The sequence below is a fragment of the Cygnus olor genome, chromosome 19 (assembly GCF_009769625.2).
Source record: "Cygnus olor isolate bCygOlo1 chromosome 19, bCygOlo1.pri.v2, whole genome shotgun sequence".
NCBI lineage: Eukaryota > Metazoa > Chordata > Aves > Anseriformes > Anatidae > Cygnus > Cygnus olor.
In genome coordinates, this window is record NC_049187.1 from 3692696 (window position 1) to 3711836 (window position 19141).

The 19141-nt window shown below is 52.3% G+C and overlaps 2 protein-coding genes across 12 annotated transcripts in view; one reads left to right on the forward strand and one right to left on the reverse strand.

Annotated features, from left to right (window-relative positions):
- ASTN2 (astrotactin 2) overlaps nt 1-19141 on the reverse strand; it is a 363384-nt gene that overhangs the window by 100468 nt on the left and 243775 nt on the right. For 8 of the 9 annotated variants that reach the window (XM_040531095.1, XM_040531093.1, XM_040531092.1 and 5 more), the window contains one exon: nt 147-412. In XM_040531095.1, the coding sequence (XP_040387029.1) occupies nt 147-412 (266 nt within the window). Of the gene's footprint in view, nt 1-146; nt 413-4957; nt 4974-19141 lie in introns of those variants that run through there. The other variant, XM_040531101.1, reaches the window with a different exon arrangement.
- Nucleotides 9658-17356, forward strand: TRIM32 (tripartite motif containing 32). Of its 3 annotated transcripts, XM_040531103.1 has the most exons (3): nt 9696-9732; nt 11557-11763; nt 12618-17356. In XM_040531103.1, exon 3 carries the CDS (start codon nt 12685-12687, stop codon nt 14626-14628), a length of 1944 nt encoding a protein of 647 aa, XP_040387037.1. In that variant the 5' UTR covers nt 9696-9732; nt 11557-11763; nt 12618-12684; the 3' UTR covers nt 14629-17356. The 3 variants fall into 3 exon arrangements, with proteins under 3 accessions (XP_040387036.1, XP_040387037.1, XP_040387039.1); XM_040531102.1 differs by lacking the exon at nt 11557-11763 and having other exon boundaries at nt 9658-9732; XM_040531105.1 differs by lacking the exons at nt 9696-9732; nt 11557-11763 and adding an exon at nt 9922-9943.

Genomic DNA, 19141 nt, shown 5'->3' on the forward strand with positions numbered 1-19141 from the left:
CACTTGTGCTTTCCCCACCAAACCCGCACACAAAACCACTGCCACCATCCAGGGAAGTCAGCATCGACACTGAGGCAGAGGCAGGCTTGGGAGGTGGCTCCAGCAGGCTCCCGGTGGTGGAGCTGGTCCTTCACCGGCTCACTCACCTCCCTGGTGTCGTTGTCCTGGATCAGGGCGTACAGAGGCACCACGCGGTTGATCTCCAGCAGCACTGGCGTGGGGCTGAGCTGCTCCTTGCCTGGGCGCCGGCACAAGTGGCAGGTGGATGGGCAGCGCCCCTTCTCCTCGCAGTGGATCTCCACGCCGGAGATGAGGTGGTCGTCAGAAAGCATCTGTGCAGTCAGCAGGCCCGAGAGATAGGTGATGAATGGCATGGATTTCAGTTCCTTCTTGTTCCCGAGCTCGGTTGTTTCTGGTTTAGAGAGAGGGAAGAAAATAAATAGGATTAAAGAAATCTCAGCACGGTCCTTTTCCCCAAAGCCAAACTTCATTGCAGCCAGGATAAATGCAGCTGCTGAAGGTGTGGGCCAGGTGGGAGCAGGAAACCAGAAAGGTCAAGGAGAGGAGAAAACCAGGGCTTGCAGGTCGCTGCCGGGGAGCGGGTCGAAAGCGGGAGCATTTCCAGCCAAACACTTCTACAGTGACAGAAGTGACCGTGTTCTCATTCCTCTTTTTTTGTGATTTGCATCTTCACTTCCTGTGCTTTGAAAAAAAAAAAAACAACACCCGAGTGCATCTTCCCTGCCAGGAGAAACCTCTCCAAAGGGACACGTCGGGGACTGAGTGCCCTCACCCCACCCCAGCACCAGCCCTCCCAGTCCCCATGTCCTTCGTTTGGGCGATGCCTCAGGCAGGGCACTGAGACTGACCGAAGGCAAAGAGATTTGGCATGGGATGAAGTCCCATGGCAGAGAGGCTCAGTGACAGGACAGAACAATCTCACCACAGGGGGAACAGATGGGAGCATTTCCAACACCAAGCTGTCAAGACCCTGCTTTTAGGAAACATTTAGGACTTTGAAACCCGTCGTGAAGCTTCCTGGTGGTCTAATCCACAGGGAGAAAAACCCAGAAAGCCCGACTTTTTTCTTCTGACTTGGCCCAAAAGCTCACTGAGGACCAGGAAAGGATTGCACCTGGTGATAGCCTGAGAAGAGAAGGCAGGACTCCCATCTTTGTGCTGTACGCTGCTATTTTAACTCTTTAATCAGATCCTTCCTCTTGGGTTGACCGAAGAAAGAAGACCCCCAACCTTCATGGCCTACAGAAGAGAAACCTTTCTCGTCCTGTGCCCGAACAGGGCTCACGACACCAGACGGGGGATGGATGCTGCCTTCAGCAACAACTTCCCCATCCCAAGAAGTTGCTGCAAAGGAACGAGTTTTGTCTCCGTGCCCTCGGCTTGCAGTGACATGCAGCTGATCTGGCAAGGCACTTGTCAATTAGAAATACAAATAAACACAGCATTCATTCATTCCTCTTGAAGCCCTTCGGGCTAGGGACAGCCCTTCCCCTTCTGCCAGGCTGTCAGGGAACACTTATGTGCGCAGGATCAAAGCTGTCAGGGGAAGACGAGCAAATTCCAAGCAGCCCGTCCTCCAGCGGGATTAGGGGGGACAGTTGCTAAGATAAATTAAAACAAGGCTGTGACAGAGGTTTCTCTGTATCTCGGGAGACAATGGTATACACAGACATGGAAAAAGAGCCTCAGAGCTGGTTCTTGGAAAGATTATCTTCTGGGAGAGTGGCTCCAGGCAACTGCAAGCCTCGTAAGGGAAAGCCATGACACTGCTAAACCGGGTGGCTCATGAAGAGGGAAGCTACGAGGCAAGGCTTGAGCCTCTCCTGGCCTCTGGATCAGACTAACTCTTGTTGTAACACAGCCACTGAACGACACTTAGAAGAGGAAGAGAAAGAAGAAGACAACAATGACTGTTCCAGGCTGCAAAGCTCGTTCACCAGAGCTCAAGCAGTCTCAGTCCAGTCAGAGATCTTCCACGGGAAGGAAGTTTTGGAGTCAGGCGTTAAGGGAGAACATTAATACGCAACAGAAGAGAAAGCGGAATCACTTCATCTCATGATGGGCAATGGGATATCAAACCTTCCTTCCTGAGCTGGTGGCTTGACAGCCCAGAATCACAGACTGCTGGCATCCAACGGCTGGACCTAGCCTTAACACGGACTATTGCTTAGCCAAAACTTGGCTGTGGCTTGTTTCATGATGTAGCGCACAGTTTCAGGCCTTTCTGAAAACCAAGTTTCAAACCACACCCAGGCTTCTACCAACAGCTGGAAGAGGACCTGAAGGCAGCCCAGGCTGGGTGGGCGGCACAGCCATGCTGTTGGAGCACTGCGTGGGGATGCTTCATTTCAGGAACCTTTCTGGGCTCTCTGCTCTGGGCCTCTCTGCCTGCATCCCCTCTGCTTCGAAGCACGGGGCACGCGATGCATTTGCTCATGGTGCTTGTGGCCTCAGGGGCTCTTAGAGTACCAACAAGTAGTACAGGGTGGGATGGATAAGTGGGAAGAGCAACCTTCCCTGGTCCTCCTCAGCTGCCACCTCGGTTTGGAAGGAGCAAGCCGAGGTGAGTAAAAGGCAAATTAAACCTCTGAGCAAGAGTTCCTCCCCCCAGGACAGCTAACCCAGCTGGAACCTGAGCTCGTCCAGCACATCCTGCCCCTCCATCCACCTCGTTTATCCTCCACTGCCAGGAAAGGGCACTGATGGCAGGGTGGTGGAGGTGGTGGCTGAAAGAGCTCTCCAAAGGGATGGGCACGAAGGCGAGGGCTCCTCCTTCCTCCTGATGGAAACACAGGTTGGGCGCAGCCATTCAGGAGCAGCAGTCACCAAACGGAGCTGCACACGGGGAAGAGCAGAGGGCTGCAAATAAAATGAGGTAGAAAAGCAGCGGCTCGTCAGGGAGGCTGCGTGTGCACAGCTCCCCTTCTCAGCCACCTTCTCAGCCACAGAAGATTGACCGTCGAGGCGGGTGACGGGTGGCAGACTTGTCAGCACGGCAGACTTCCTAGGTAGGGTGGTAATGGGTGTCTGCATTTAATCCTCTTTATTGCAGTTGAAGCTCCAATCGCTTTGGGGAAAGGAATTGCGTTGTAGATTGGGTTCCTGGGGACGTGAGGGGTTACTGCAGCTGAGGTTAACAGTTCAGTGTGCTGGAAACTAATTCACGGTGTTCCCTTGTACTGCAGAGGCTCTGGGTACAACTCCAAATGAGGAAAATGAAATAGGACATGGCTCAGCAGAGGGAGACGGGCTTCACTGCCAAATCACCAGCTCTCATCCAGATGAGCACTTGGAAGCCATCAGCACTGGAGAGCAGTTCCTGGTAGCTTTTGTGGAACGAGCTTTGGGGGCTTAAGTACAGTCCTAACAAAATAATCACCCCGTTCCTGCTATTAAAACCTGTCTGAGAGTGCCAGCAGCGCAACCTGCTCGTGAGCCAGCTCCTCTGGGGCTGGGGAGAGGCGGCGCGGAGGAAGTGCTTCTCCTGGTCGACGTGCTCTGGGATGAAAGCGTCAGCCCCAGGTGCCTTCGGGCTGCACTCGTCCCTCGAAAGCTGGTGATTTCCTTGATGGAGAGCGTGCTGCCCTCTTCCCACCCACGTCACTTGCAGCGACGCACAGAGGAGTTACTGAATCTGGGAGATGCATCCCCCAAATACATGAGTGTGTTCCTGGACCTGCCACTGCCTCTAGAGCCAAGGGAGAGCTGAGGGGTCCCTGTGCCTCCCTCTCCCCTGTCTCGGAGACAGGTTTGAGGGATTTGCTCTGCCGCCTGCACACACAGCTCTGCTCCCCAAGGCAAACCCGACAGGGAACTGGAGAAGCCCCCACACTCCTGGAGGCTTGCTCTGGCTTTTATTATCTCGGTGCTGCAGAGGGCTCACCAGCAATGAGACCCAGCTGACTGGCTTCTGCTGGGGCTTACATACGCGTGGCCCAGCCCTGCTCCTGCTGAAGTCAAAGGAAGTTTCTGCCATTGAATTGGAGAATCAGAACCAGACCCTGAAACGTAACGTTGCAATGCCATCGCTGGTTGCCAGTGAAGCCAACAGAAACACTCTTGTTGTCTTCACTGCAAGCTGGGCCAAGTAAACTTAGCTTCATTGTTCAGGTCCACGTTGCACAAGCCCCGTGCACGACTGGGTAACCTCCCAGAGCACTCCTTCCAAGCCTCTGCCTTGTTCTCAGGGAAAGGCTTTGCAGGTGACCGCTGCTGGGGAGCTCTGCAGAGCCCAGCCTGGCAGCACGGCGAGGCTCGGCCACGGGGTCTGCAGCGCACCGGGAGGGAGGACGGAGGGGTTCCTTATCGGCCCTTGCATCTGAACGTGCTTTCGCTAATGCTGCTGGCGACTCAGCGAGTCCTGGCAACATCTGCTTGGAAGCACAGTGCCGCGGATGTGGTTAGACGCATCACGGCAACTTGTGGGAGTTATTAGTTTGTTTGTTTGTCTGAAATATGTATTTAGAAAAAAAAAAAAAAACACAAACGACAACACAACAAATAAAATCACAGCCTTCCGCTCAGCATCAAGCCTTGCGTAAGAAAGGAGGATGAGCAGCACGGGGCATGCAGAGGCACCGGTCACCTGCCCCAGTGCACGGCTCTGGCTCCGTGCCCCACCAGGACTCAACAACCCCGCAGCACGAGGCCGCTGCCTGCAGCTAGCACGGTCCCTGCTGGGGACGCAGCACTTACAGACGTGGGGAAAGGCTCACGGCATTACCAGTAGCACCTCCTAGTGCTGGGACAAGAGGGAAGCATGATAACGCTACTGCTGTAACAACCACTAAATACAACACCTAACTTTTGTACTGGAGGGCTGTTTGGTCTTAAGGGCTCCCAGGAGGCGATGGTTTTGCTCATGGTCCAGCCTTTTATACCGTGCCTTTTCCAAAAGATCCCGAGCCATTCCAAAACCAGGAATCACTCCACTTACCACAAGAATGTAGCCACATCAGGGCTAGGATGTGGTAGCTCTTCAACAGCAGAAAAGCTTGGAACAAGAAGAGGAAGAAGCTCTCCAGCCGAAGCTGTGAGAGAATTTAAGGAACAGACCCAGGTAGGGATACCTCCGGATTAACCCTGCTGACACCCACAGCCTGATCAGCTGGGACTAAGTTAGGACCTGGGCTTTGCATTTCCACACAAGGCAGAGGACATTCTGGTCCACCTTCCCCTGCTGCCTCCCTCCAGCCGGGCAGACCTGGCCACCAGCTAGGGATTTAGGTGGGGATTTATGGCCGAGACGGCCGCCGGTTTGTTACCTGGCAGAAAAACACCCCGTTTGTTTGCAAATCCATCGAAAGGGAGCGAGAAAGGAAATCAATAGGCATGTTTGCCGGGGAATTTCTCTTGCAGTGAGCTATTGTCAGAGCAGCAGCCGACGGGTCTGTGCGGAGCTCGGCCGGCTCCATCGCTGCCTGCTGCGAGCGCTGGGCACGCGGTGCTGCGGGGAGGCGTGGGGCGATGGCGGGGGAACCCGCTCGGGATGCGTGCATGGGAAGCACAGTGCCAGACCCTGCTGCCACCCAGGACACACCGTAAGGGCCGAGCCACCGAGCAGCCAGCAACCCCTGTGTGTGTGGGGCTCACGCACTGGCTGCGGCACATGGGAGCTCGCCGAGGAACCGTGAGCAATGTGTCCATCCCTCGGCGTGGCATCCTGCGTGGATGGCACGGGCAGTTTGGGGCTGGGCATCGCCACAGCCTGTCTGCCAGGGACCAGCATCCCCTGTGCTGGTGCTGGCGAGCAGGAGAGTGCCCGTGGGAGCCCGCCCCGAGCGGTGTGGGCTGCGTGTGGCCGTGTCACCGGTGGGGCTGTGGGGGCAGTTGTGGCCAGCTTGGTCCGTGAGGACCTGCTGCCCTCTGGTGGCTCTCGGGCTGCAAAACGCTGCTCCGAGCGCGTCCAGCACCTCGGCTCTCGCCCTTAGGGCAGCCCCACACCCTGGGGAGCCCCTATGGCAGCCCCCGGGAGCAGCCTCCTCCCTTTGGGGCTTCCCGACCCCTTCCCACCCCACCGCGGCCACCGTGCCCCCAGCGCCCCGCTGCCTCCCTCTGCGGGCACCCCGCTCGCCGCCCCTGCTCTGCCCGCTGCTTGCAGCCAAACTCACACCACAGATAGAGGAGATGTTTCTTAACACCATTAAGAACAGCCTTGCAAGTCCAGGGCATTCAGGAAAAAAAAATAATCCGGGAGGGTTTTTAGCGCACGCAAACAAACCTCTATAAAAGTGGGCAGCACAGGTTCCACTGCTGTGCCGGGTTTTGCGAGCCCTGCAGAGCCCAGCAGCCCTCCCGCTGCCTGTGCTGGTTCACGCCAAAGCCCTGCCCTGCCCACCACATCCTCAGCATCACCATGGTGCTTGGCCCCTGCCTCTGAGCCATTGCAAACCCCAAGGACAGCTCCGCGACCCCCAAATTGCTGCTGTTGTCTCCCATGGGCTGTTGGCTGCACGTCCTCCCTGTCCTTCCTTGTCACGGTGCAGGGTCCCCATACCCTGACACACTGGGTAACAGCATTGGCTCGTTGTTATCACCTCTAACCAAGTCCACAGTGTCCTTTGTTTTTTCCCCAGGATGCATTAAAGGATTATTTCCCCACAGCGTTCGTTTTCAGATGTGGGACCTCACAAAATCTGCCAGACCACGCTGGTTCAATCCCAACATCCACCTCGATTCCCTGCAAAATACATCACTGAAAGAGCATCTCCCGGGGGACTCCCAGGGAGTTTCACCCTTTGGCTCTTTATCCCTGAGCTCACTGTGGTGCAGCCCACCACAACACGGGGCAAGGCAGGTCCTTCATTCCAGGTCAAGCCACTTTTCCAGACCACCTGGCTGAACAAGTCATACCTGCCGCATTTCCCAAAGGGCTGGACTGCACTCGCTGTGCTCAGACCCACAACCGCGTCTGACCTGGATGCAGTGGTGATGCCCGGAGGTGGGAGCAAGCCCCACGTCCCCTCCCTGGGCACAGCTCACCCCAGGGACTCTGTGCTCAGCAGCTTCCCGCTGAGGTTTGTTGCGTGGAGCCTGAAGCACAGCACAAAATCAGGAGAACATAAATCTCACTCATTTTCCTTTGTGAGACAAGCCCAGATTTGCATCCACTCTGCCCCCAAGTGCCTTCGCTGCCTGCATTGCTCTCTCTGCTGTTTCCTGGTCCTTGCTGGGGTCAGCAAACCCCACGGAGGATGCACTGTACCCTTCAGCATGAGGTCTGGGTCCCACGGCTGCTGGCATGGTGCAGGCTGCGCTGTCCTCCCTGCACATATGGATGGAGAAGCCCCATGCAGGGTTTGTGACAAATGTTTAAACTGAGAGCTCACCTCTTTCACAGATGGAATTTCTCCATGCCACAGACCTCCACCTGTGCTCCCGCAGAGGCAGCCCCAAGCCCGGCCATTTCCTGATCTGCTGCACTGCACCACTGGGTCACAGTAAAACTCATTTCTCTGCTATCAGTGAAGCAGCCTGAAGACTCCTGAATGAAATTCAAGCTGGAGTGGGGCCCGTGTTACCGATATTCCTCACACCAGCACAACCCTGCAAAATGCCAGGGCAGAGCCACGATCGGGTTGCTGAAATCCTGCCTCTGATTTCAGCCATCAGAGCCCATCTGATGGGTAGAAGAGCCGTCTGATAGAAAGGTCAGAGGGACGACAAGGAGGAGGGAAGAGGCAGGAGGGAAATGACTGATTACATGATTAACGACTCTACTCATTAGTCCTGTGCGACAGAGCTGCCATCCTTTGCTACCTCCCATGTGTGAGAAGGGATCAATCTGGGTGAGTGCACGTGCTGTGAGCACGTTAAAATCTGCAGAGCAAGAAGGTGGTGACAGGAGCAGCCTCCAAGGTGGCTCTTCCAATCCCTTGTGCTTCGGGAAGGGTTACGGAGCCCACCCCAGCACGGTCACAGCCTGCGCTTCCACTGGAGCACCCTGGGGCTGCTAAAGAAAATGGCAGGAAAAGGTGCAGGGGCTGGGCACAGATGTGACAGCTTTTGCAGGAGGCCTCATAGAAAGCTATGTTGTCTTTATTTTTTAGAAGTTTTTAATGCTTATGAAGAGCTTCATAAGCAGCAGCCTCCACACCCTCTCTAGTTAGCCCTGCGGGAAGCAGAAGGCTGAACATAAAGCTCTTGCAAAAAGCTCCTAGGGGCACCCTGTGCCTGGTCTTGCTGAGGGCACAGTCCCACCGACCACCAGGTTTCCATCACCAAACCACCACGTGGACCAGGCCGGCTACTCAGCAAGGCCACCCTGCAGGTGACAGCTCACAGCCTGGTCTGGAGGGTACAGCCACAGGTTTTGCTTCCGAACCCTGCCTGTTTTCCCCTGCATGGTGTGGCTGGGATTACAGAGGCCTCCCAGCAGCACGTCTCCATTCAGACACCCTCACACAGCACCCCGTGGTCCAACTTAGTGCCCTGGCGGATGCCTCCTCCACCTCGTCCATCTCAGCTCTTCCGATCCTGACCCGCCAACCGAGTCCCCAAAACCCAGCAGCACCACCTCTTTCAACACCAGAGCTAAAGCTCTCCCCTGACTGAGGATCCATCCCCAAGTGCACAATCCCCCCCAAACCTTTGATTTCCTGCACCGCTCGCTGGCCACCACTGCCAGCATCTGGGCTACTGTGAGGAAGGACTTATTGCCAGGAGGTGCCCTGTGCAAGTGCTCGAGTAAGCAGCCGCAGCTGTGGATCTGCTCATTGGCAATATTTATGTGCGCCACGCAATCAACTGATTACATCTGCATCTAAAAATAGGCATTTTTGTGCTGGGAGTCCACGGGCTGCTTCAGAGCGGTTTCTGAGAGGGGCTGAGAAATGCAGAGCTGTGGTGTGAGACCCGAAACCCAGCCGGGGCGCTGCCTCCACCGGCAAGGCCGGACAGAAAGCAAAGAGGCTGCGGCCCAGCAGGGGTGGAAATGAGGATGGAAAAGACCAGCTGAGTACATACACACAGACGGGGGCCTCAATGCAGAAGGGCGTGTAAGAAAATGGGGGAAAAAATGAAAACAAAAAAAAGATTTTTATCTTCTATTGACAGGAATCTCAGCACAGAATAGCGTGTAAGAAAACTGGGGGAAAAATTAAAAAAAAAAAAGATGATTAAGTTTTATTGATAGGAATTTCAATGCAGAATGGTGTGTAATAAAACAGGAAAAAAATGAAGAAAAAAAAGGTTATTAAAAGTTTCTACGAAATTCTATTCTGTTCTAAGTTTTACTGACAGGAATCTCAGTGCAAAGTGGTGTGTAACAAAATGGGGGAAAAATGAAAAAAAAGATTTTTAACTTTTATTGACAGGCAGAAGCCTCAATACAGGATGGCATGTAATAAAAAGGAGAAAAAATAAAATAAAAAAAAATCTAAATATTTATTGACAGGAATCTCAGTGCAGAATGTGGCGTGTAATAAACCTGGGGAAAAATGGGGGGAAAAAAGGATTTTTAACTTTTATTGACAGGCAGGAACCTCAGTGCGTAGTGGTGCGTAACAAAACTGGGGACAAAAATGAAGAAATATATATGTTTTTAACTATTCCTGACAGAAGCATGCGGAGGCAGGCCGTGCCCTGACCCGGGAGGCTGTGAGGACTCCAACTCCCAGCGCGCCCCGCGGCGCGGCGCACTGACGTCACGAGGGAGCGGCGGCGCGGGGCATGGCGGGGGAGCGGCGCGCGCGGCCCGGCGGCGGCGGGCAGGTAGGCGCGGGGGGGGGGGGGCGGGGCGCGGCGGTAACGGCGCACGGAGGGGGCAGGGCCCGGGCTGGGTCCCGGCCCCGCCGTCAGCTGCCGGGGGAGCGGCGGGAGCCGGCCTGAGGGGCCTGAGGGGCCTGAGGGAGGGCTCGGGGGTGGCGGCTCTGAGGAGAGCCCCCGGTGCGGGGCGGTCTGACGGGGGCTGCTGCGGCCCGCGGTGGGGGGGGGCCGGGCGGTAACTGGGAGCCGTGTGGTGAAACGGGAGCCTGGGGACGGAGCTGGGACCGGGCGGTAAGTGTGGAAGCGGGCACTAAATCGGGAACCTGGTGATGAAACGGGAACCGGGGGGGGCAAAACTGGGAGCTGGTGGTAAAGATGGAGCCTGGTGATAAAGCTGGGACCTGGTGATAAATCTGCAGCCCGGTAATAAAACTGGAACCGGGTGGTAAAGCCGGAGCCTGGTGATAGAAGTGGAGCCTGCTGATAAAGCTGGAAGTGGGTAATAAAGTTGGAGCCTGATAATGAAGCTGGAACCTTGTGATAAAGCTGGAACCGAGTGACACATCTGAAACCTGGTAGTAAAGCTAGAACCAGCTCACGAAGCTGGACCCTGGCAGGTAATAAGGCCGTCTGCGAAGTGCACGGGAAGCCCGCTGCCCCCCCAGCCCGTGCTGCCTAAAAGCTGCGGAAACCACGAGAAGCTGTGGCAGGACAATCGCAGAGCCACCAAGGTTGGGAAAGACCTCCACGAAAATCTTGCTGAATATCAGGAGCGCACACTTACAAGCTGCACGCAGCTTTACAGCCTGGCCCTCTGCTCAGGCCTCCCCTAACGCCCTTCCCTGCGGCAGAGGAACCGCCCCGGGGCCAGCCGGTGCGCAGAGCAGCACCGTGAGCGATCTGTGGGGGCACGGCTGGCTGCGAGGGCACGGTGCAGCTGAACGGGAACTTCACATCACAAAGACGCGTGCTGGCATCCTGATACAAGGGTTTTACGTGTTAAAAGCACATCATACACATCTTTGTTCTAAAAACTGGACGTGAGGTAAACCTAAACAAAATCCCCTCTCCGTTTTACGTTGATAACAGTACTTGTTCTGAAGGCAGCTTTTTATGTAACTCTCATTTTCGGATGTCAGCACTTCTACCTCATCCCTCCCTATGCAAGTCTTTTGGCATACTTTCAAGGAAAGTAATAATGAACCTTGGATCTTATATTTCATTATTTAAAAAAAAAAAAAACATTTTAAAATACAGATCTTCATCCCTCAGAGGAATGTTTCTGATCTACACGGCAGTGCCCAGGCCTCTCCTTCCACAGCTAGGGCATGGCTAAGAATAAAAGGGAAGTCTCTTCGGTGCCAGTCACCCGGACTGCCGCAGCTCCCCAGGTGCCACCCATGTGACATTCGCTGTGCCACCAGTCTGGGGAGCCGGGGATCAGATCCCAGCCTGGGACTTGCTGGGGATTCTGCCACACCACTGAATCAGTCCCTGGAATCTGGGCCTTAAACAACCGCAGAGCTGATAAATTAAAATGATTTTTTTTTCTCTGTACGAACATAAAGAACTTTTCTTCACTGCAGTTGTCTCCTTCCACTTGAGCAAACGCTAAGCTGAAACACAGTGAACCTTTCTGTCTGAAATGCTCCCGAGGATGAAGCAGGCAAACGCAGCAGGGAAGCGAGAGTGCTGCGTGCGTGCAGCCATTATTCAGAAAAAGCTGTCTGTTCACATCCCTCTGCGACCGGCTCTTCGTTTTAAAGACTAACTACTTCCTTCTCCTCCTCTCCCCCTAAAGGAAATGTTTTCTCCCCATTTCTTTTAAAGGCTAAGCAAGGCAATAGCAAAGGTATTGAAACCCAGTCTGCTGAATAATAACTTAATGATGTGAACCCTGCTCTGTTCCTTCTGAATGGATGGCTGCTTTAGCGAGACAGCTGCTGGGATCTGCTCCCTGCTGAGAGGGATGTGGGGATGGAGAAACCTGGTTTGAAGCTGAATGGCAGCCACGGTGCTGAAAAACTGAACCAAAACGTAAGAACGAGAGCAATGCTACAAGAGTACGGCACGAGGAGAAATTGCATACAATTAAGCTAAGAACAAGAACTACCAGTGAACACTTGCAGTCTGTATTAACAAGTGTTTGGAGTTCTGTTAACTCCCTGCAACTGCTTACGCCTGCTAGAACACTGCCACGGCGAGCTGTGTTTTGTTTGTGTGCTGAAGCATGTTGCAGTGTGGCAGAGGCTGACAGGAGACACTGGTGTGCAGTCCTCACCGTGCACAGTAATTCTCAGTGAGTGGAAGCTGACAAATCATTCCTCCTAGGTTTGCTTCCTGGCAAACATACGAAACCTTGAACATTTGTTTTGGCTATCTAGAAAAGCAGATTAAAGCAACCACATTTATTTCATTTGTATCTGATGTCATATCTGAATGTAGGTCTCCAGAGGTGATATATTAATGGCCTAAAGCATCGCACCATCTGGTTCCTCTTTTGATGCGCCACATTTGAACGCTTGGTTTAATCTCCCTGGGTTTCAGAGTAAATTATGTAAACTCGCATGCTTGGCAGCGGGAGATGGGCACCATGAGGAGATGATTCAGTCATCAATATCTATTGGGCTTCCTTATTGCTGCCATTACACTTCTTTCAGTTCTACTTACAAATTTTGCAAGTGAATAATTCATTGCACTAGACACTGCAAGTTAGGTTTGGAATTTTCCCGCTCTGAGATTAGCTATGATTAATCTTCCCTTTCCAAATGTGGGAAAGCCAACTGGGTTTCTTATTTTCCAGGGTTGGGAGATAAATCAGAAATAAATTGCATGTATGTGTAACTGCTGGTGAAGACATAAATCACATTTCCTTTTTTCTTTCTTGACAGAACCGGAGCTCTTTGGAATAAATGTGAGTACCAGGTTTTGCACAGGCTAAAGGTGGCTTCGAAAGCCATGGCTTCTGCCCCTCAGCTCAACTCGGATGCACTCCGCGAGGTCCTGGAGTGCCCCATTTGCATGGAGTCCTTCACCGAGGAGCACCTGAGACCCAAGCTCTTACACTGCGGGCACACCATCTGCAAACAGTGCCTGGAGAAACTGCTGGCTAACAGCATTAATGGGATACGCTGCCCCTTCTGCAGCAAAATCACCCGGATCACAAACTTAGCTCAACTGACTGACAATCTCACTGTGCTGAAGATCATAGACACCGCAGGACTGGGGGAGGTGGTGGGTCTCCTCATGTGCAAGGTCTGCGGGCGAAGGCTGCCAAGACACTTTTGCAAGAGCTGTAGCTTGGTTTTATGTGAGCCCTGCAAGGAGGCATCGCACGTGCCCCAAGGGCACAGTGTCATCGCTATCAAAGAGGCTGCTGAGGAGCGTAGGAGGGAATTTGGGACAAGGCTTGCCAGACTTCGGGAGCTCATGGATGATCTGCAGAAAAGAAAAGCATCTCTGGAGGGTGTTTCGAGAGACCTGCAGTCTAGATACAAAGCAGTTCTGCAAGATTACAGCAAAGAAGAGCGCAAGATCCAGGAAGAACTTGCCAGGTCACGCAAGTTCTTCACCACCTCTTTATCTGAAGTGGAGAAGGTAAATAATCAGGTGATGGAGGAACAAGCTTATCTACTGAACTTAGCAGAAGTGCAGATATTGTCTCGCTGTGATTATTTCCTTGCCAAAATAAAGCAGGGAGATATAGCTCTGTTGGAGGAGGCAGCAGATGAGGAGGAGCCTGAACTGACAAACAGTCTCCCAAGGGAGCTGACTCTTCAAGAGGTTGAGCTCCTGAAGGTGAGCCACGTGGGACCGCTGCAGATTGGGCAGGTGGTGAAGAAACCCCGGACGGTTAACATGGAGGAATCACTCATGGAAACTGCATCCTCCTCCTCGGTGTCATTTAGGGAGCCTGACCTGGTGCACGAAGAGGCCAGCTGCACACCGCATTCCTCCCCAGCCAAGCCGAGGATGCCCGAAGCAGCCACAAGCATCCAGCAGTGTCACTTCATCAAGAAGATGGGTTCCAAGGGCAGCCTGCCGGGGATGTTCAATCTGCCTGTCAGCCTCCACGTCACTCAACAAGGAGAGGTGCTCGTGGCAGACCGAGGCAATTTCCGAATCCAGGTTTTCACCCGCAAGGGCTTCCTGAAGGAGATTCGCCGGAGCCCTAGCGGAATCGATAGTTTTGTGTTGAGCTTCCTCGGAGCAGACTTGCCTAATTTGACTCCCCTTTCTGTCACCATGAACTGCCATGGCCTGATAGGCGTGACCGACAGCTACGATAACTCAGTCAAGGTGTACACCATGGATGGCCACTGCGTGGCGTGCCACAGGAGCCAGCTGAGCAAGCCGTGGGGCATCGCAGCGCTGCCTTCCGGGCAGTTCGTGGTCACCGATGTGGAAGGGGGGAAGCTCTGGTGCTTCACCGTGGACCGCGGGGTGGGGGTAGTGAAGTACAGCTGCTTGTGCAGTGCGGTGCGCCCCAAGTTTGTCACCTGCGATGCTGAAGGGACCATATACTTCACCCAGGGGCTGGGGCTGAACCTGGAGAACCGCCAGTACGAGCACCACTTAGAAGGGGGCTTCTCCATTGGCTCCGTCGGCCCCGATGGGCAGCTGGGGCGCCAGATTAGCCACTTCTTCTCCGAGAATGAAGATTTCAGGTGCATCGCTGGGATGTGTGTGGATGCCAGGGGAGACCTGATTGTTGCTGACAGCAGCCGTAAAGAAATCCTGCATTTTCCCAAAGGAGGAGGCTATAATATCTTGATCCGTGAAGGACTCACCTGTCCTGTTGGTATTGCCATCACTCCCAAAGGGCAGCTGCTGGTGCTGGACTGCTGGGATCATTGCATTAAGATCTACAGTTACCACCTGAGAAGATATTCCACCCCTTAAAGGCATTTCTCGAGGTAAAGCCCTTTTCGTTAGTGATTCTTCCAGCCTCCCTGCAACCTGACAGGAACCAGTTCAGGATGACTGTGTGCCATAGCCGAAGGGGCTTTGGCGTAGAGGCCGTCGTATTTTGTGTCTAGAAACAAAATAGCATATGTGGTGGTCTGCTTTTTCTCTTTTTGAATCTCTACAATAAAAGAGAACAAGCATGAAGGAAAGAATCCTTCTGGACTACTGGTTCCTTGTTCAATAAGCGGTCACTCCGTAAACCCTCTCACCTCCTTACGCCACATCGACTACAGCTTCAGCCACACTACCTTCCTTTGTGCCATAAACACCGACTGACTGCTCTAAATCACCTTCCTCAGAGGACTAGGGAGGCAATCCTCTTCCCGCCGTGGTATTTGCAAGGAACTCGGTAGCAGTTGTCTGGGTAGCTACTCGAGAAGGCAATTTCTGATTGCAGCACTGCATAAAACAAAATAGCCCTCTTAAACTGCACAGAGATGGAGCTTTACTTTCAAACTTGAGAGCGAGGGTTTTCTCTCTCCATTTTTCTGGTATTCAGGAGATCGCCCCTGTCGTGGCAGTTGTGAACCGTGTCTGTTCGATGTGAAGTGAGTACAGTGCAATCATGGGAGGCCGAACGGAGCCAGAGAGCTGCCCTCTGATGGCAGCGGGGCTTTTATTGCTAGTAAGGACTGTGCTAGTTAGAAGGGGGGAGAAGGGGGGGGGTGGAGGAAAAAAAAAAGCAGGGGGAACATACTGTTGATATTCGGAGGTGTTTTGTTATTAATTGTATCGTGGGGAACTGTCTTGCGAAGGTAAGTCTGGTACCTTTGTCTGGGGGGAGGGAAGGGCTGGGGGAGTGGCTGGGAGAGGGTAATAAACGTGATCAGATGCAATGCGCTGTGTGTTCACCTGCACCTCACCGTTCTGCATCCCTTGCATTCAGCAATATGTTTCCACCCACCTGCACTTTGCATCCCACGATGGGGATGGGGGGGGGGATTGTTTCACTTTTATTTTTAATACTCAGAAGCACATCCGTTGGTGCACTGCCTTTTTCTCCTCGCGCAGCAAAACGCTACATTCCTCAGCTTTTTTATGGCACCAGCAGGCACCGGAGTTCATGTTCATCACGGCTTTGGGCCAAATGAAGCACAAAACTGCAGCTGTGTGAACCAAGGCCCCCACAGTGCTACGCTCCTGGCTGATAAATGTGTACCTCAGTGTGGTGCTGCTCGCCTGGAATAGTTTATTGATGGAAAGACGCATTTAAATAGGACACAGTGGTAGCATGTTAATCTGCCACAGATAATAGTTACACTGCAGTGCATTTATTTGTTGCTATCAACAACGTAGTTGCAAATTTGGGGGCACGGCAGACAGTATAAAAGCTGATTTTATGGTGGCTGCCAAGCTACAGCAAATTGTTTGCTACTTGTCCAACAACATGTATGCAACAGGTGATTTTTTTTAAGCTCCCATGGACTTTCCCCTAGTGAAGCAGCAAAGCAAAACAGGCTTCAGAGCAGCAGCCGCAGCCAGTTGCTTTGCAGTTGCAGGGCTTCCAGAAGCAGCACTGGGAGCAAAACCCTTTTGGTAGGATTTTATTTTTTTTCCCCCTCCTGCTGTGCTCAGCCGACAAAAAGCCAGCTGTGGGATGGAGGTGCCCCCTGACCACGGCAACAAATTTTTCTTGCTGAAATTTGCTGGAAAAAGCTCGTGGAGAAGGGGGTAGGGGCTAAGGGTGGATGATGGAAGACACTAAAGGAGCTCAAGGGAATTTAATTCTCCCTTCCCTCCTGAGCTGCTCTGTGTATTTGCTGAGGCTATCAACATGCACATAATGATTTACATCCCCTGCTTCTCTTTTTGGGTGGGAGGGGGCAGTCGCCTACGGTATGTAACAGCAATTTGGGGAGCTGATCTCATCTTGCATGTATGTTTTTGGGAGATGACTACTATTACCGGGACCTTCTGCAGTTAATTACACTGTAACTCAAGGCATTTTTTTGCAGTATTATGGTAATGGCAGCTCCTCTCCTACTGATCCCTTTTAAATATCTCTCCTGTTTCCAAGAACTGCTCCAAGCAGGAAGCTACCGTGGACCTGAATAATTGAAGCAATATTATCTATGATAATATGTACCTCTGTCGTTTTCTGTTCCAATGGAATTTTTTTTTTTGCAATAAACATCACACTAAGCAAGAACGTTTCCTGGAGTGCTTACAGCGACGTCAAAGCTGGCCCAGTAAACGGGCTGAGCAGTTGGTTACCCCAGTCTGTTACTGGTTACACAGCGCAAACAAAGCATGTCATCTGCTTCTCACTGAGAGATTTGGGAAAAATAACACTGCTCTGCTCTGCATCGGTGGGAGTAGGCACAGCGAAAGGTGCCTGGGTGGGCTTTGTCTGCAGCTCTTTTTCTTGTCTGGGGTTTCAGGCAGAAAAGGCAAAAAGAAAACCTGTTGTCCTCAGCCCAGGGTATGCCCTTCCCCTGACAAAACTCGATAGTGACTGTGAGATGATGTTGTGGAGCTGTATTTCTTGCCGTGGTGCCCCCACGCAATGTTGTGATTGTCTGCCAAATGAGACGAAACGGAGTAATTAAGGATTGTGATGAAATAGTTCGCCTTCTGCTCCTTACCTGGAGAAAGAACTTGTCTGGTTACACGTATGTGTTTGATTTTTAAAGGTTGTGTAATAAAGGAAAAATTGATCCAATTAAAAGTGCATTGCAAACGGCTCATTTTGTTATTAAAAACACTTCATCTCCTCCCTTTGGCGGCAGATTGTTTTTTACGGCCGGTGGGAATTAGACTTGCTAACACAACAGCTATGAGCCCCCTTTTATGCTGTCAGGATGTGCGGGATAAATCTGATCTCTTTGGCAGGTCTAACGTAACTTCATCTGACACTTCCCTACCCACCTCATAAACAAATGCTAGGGTTTCTTACATCCACCCGCACCGATACTCCCGCAGGGCCAATACCTTACTTCTCCCTCCAGCTGATACCTGATGCTTACAAGGCCTGCTCAGAATCCACTTGCACGGAGCACGCGGGACGTGGCTGCGGGCTGGGGTCGGGGTTGCCGTCACCCCACTTGTCCCTGGCTCATTTCGGCGCTTTCTGGCTCCGTTTCGCACGGCCGTGGAGGTGCCATACTCACCGGCGTGAGGGCTGGCTGCTTGTTCTGGGTGATTTTGTACAGCACGTGCCGTAAAGTCTTCCTAGGAAGAGCATGTTTACGTGGAGCCAAAGGAGAGCGAAGCAATTTCGTACTCGGTTTTCCAAGACAGCCGGCTGTCCCCAGCACGGGCGAGCTCGCCCCTCGCCCCGCCGCCCAGCGCCGTTTGCTGAGCTGGGCGAAGGCTTTTATTACTCCTGCTCATCTCGGATGATAGGAAGCAGCTCTTTAAGCAGCGACGAGTTGCCAGTTTATCAAATGTATACGAGCCTTGCAGAACGACTGCTGTGCCGGTACTGCTAGGCTCAGCCTGACGTTTTACGAGAAGTTATGATTTCGTAGGGCAGAGGCAAACTAAGTTGCGAACATTTGTTCTGGGCAGCAGCTGACAGCCACGGTTTCGAAAGGGATGAGGGGGAGAGAGTGTTTCTTAATCAAAGGGGGCAGAGCCACAGAAGTAAAAATAAAGCCAGATGCTTTCGGTCTTTTCTATTGTATAGTTTAAGTGATTTTTCTGGGTCATTACTCAATGTGAGGATTTAAAGTTATTTCATTTTGCACAACTAATTACTCTACTTGCCTGGCAATTCTGGATTACAATGAGCAGTGCATAAGGTCATTTAGCAGACTGAGGCACAGCACATATTTTAGTCTAAACTAAATTTCATGGCAACTAGCTAAATTGTTTTTTCTTTCCTTCTCTGAACAAAATGTCAAAATCTGAGGTTTTGAAATAAATATAAGGATATAAACCACAAGCGGTGAGAGCGTTACGAAGGTAATAGAGCGGTTGTTTATAGGAGCAGATCTGAAGGAGAGGGAAGTTCCCTACACGTTACTTCTGACAAGCAGGTATGAGGGAAAGCTGTTAGTGCCTCTAATAGATGCAGAGCTTGCCCTAGCGCTTTCTTAATGCACCTGATTGCGTCTAGGAATTGAGAACTTAAGATTCCCATGGACTAGTTCCATCTTAATCATATTACGGCAAAGCCAGACCTGAAGGGAGAGGAATTAGACCTTGCAAGGACAGGGGATCCACAGACCCTACTCTGAAGAATATGGACTGCCCTTTTAGCAGACCTCTAGGCTGCATCCTATGGCTTATATTTTATGAAGATCTTTGTCTAATTGCTCAGTTGACAAAAATGCAAGAAAACTGTAACCTCTTAAGGGTAAATGCAACCAATGACACACGATCCAAGAGAAGAAAAGCAAGTAATGGGCAGATGGATTGTCAGAAAGCCTTAGCGAACGTGGTAGGACCTGCCAGAGCACAGCCTCTTTTAATAAAAGATCAGATCCTGAGAGCGAACATCTTT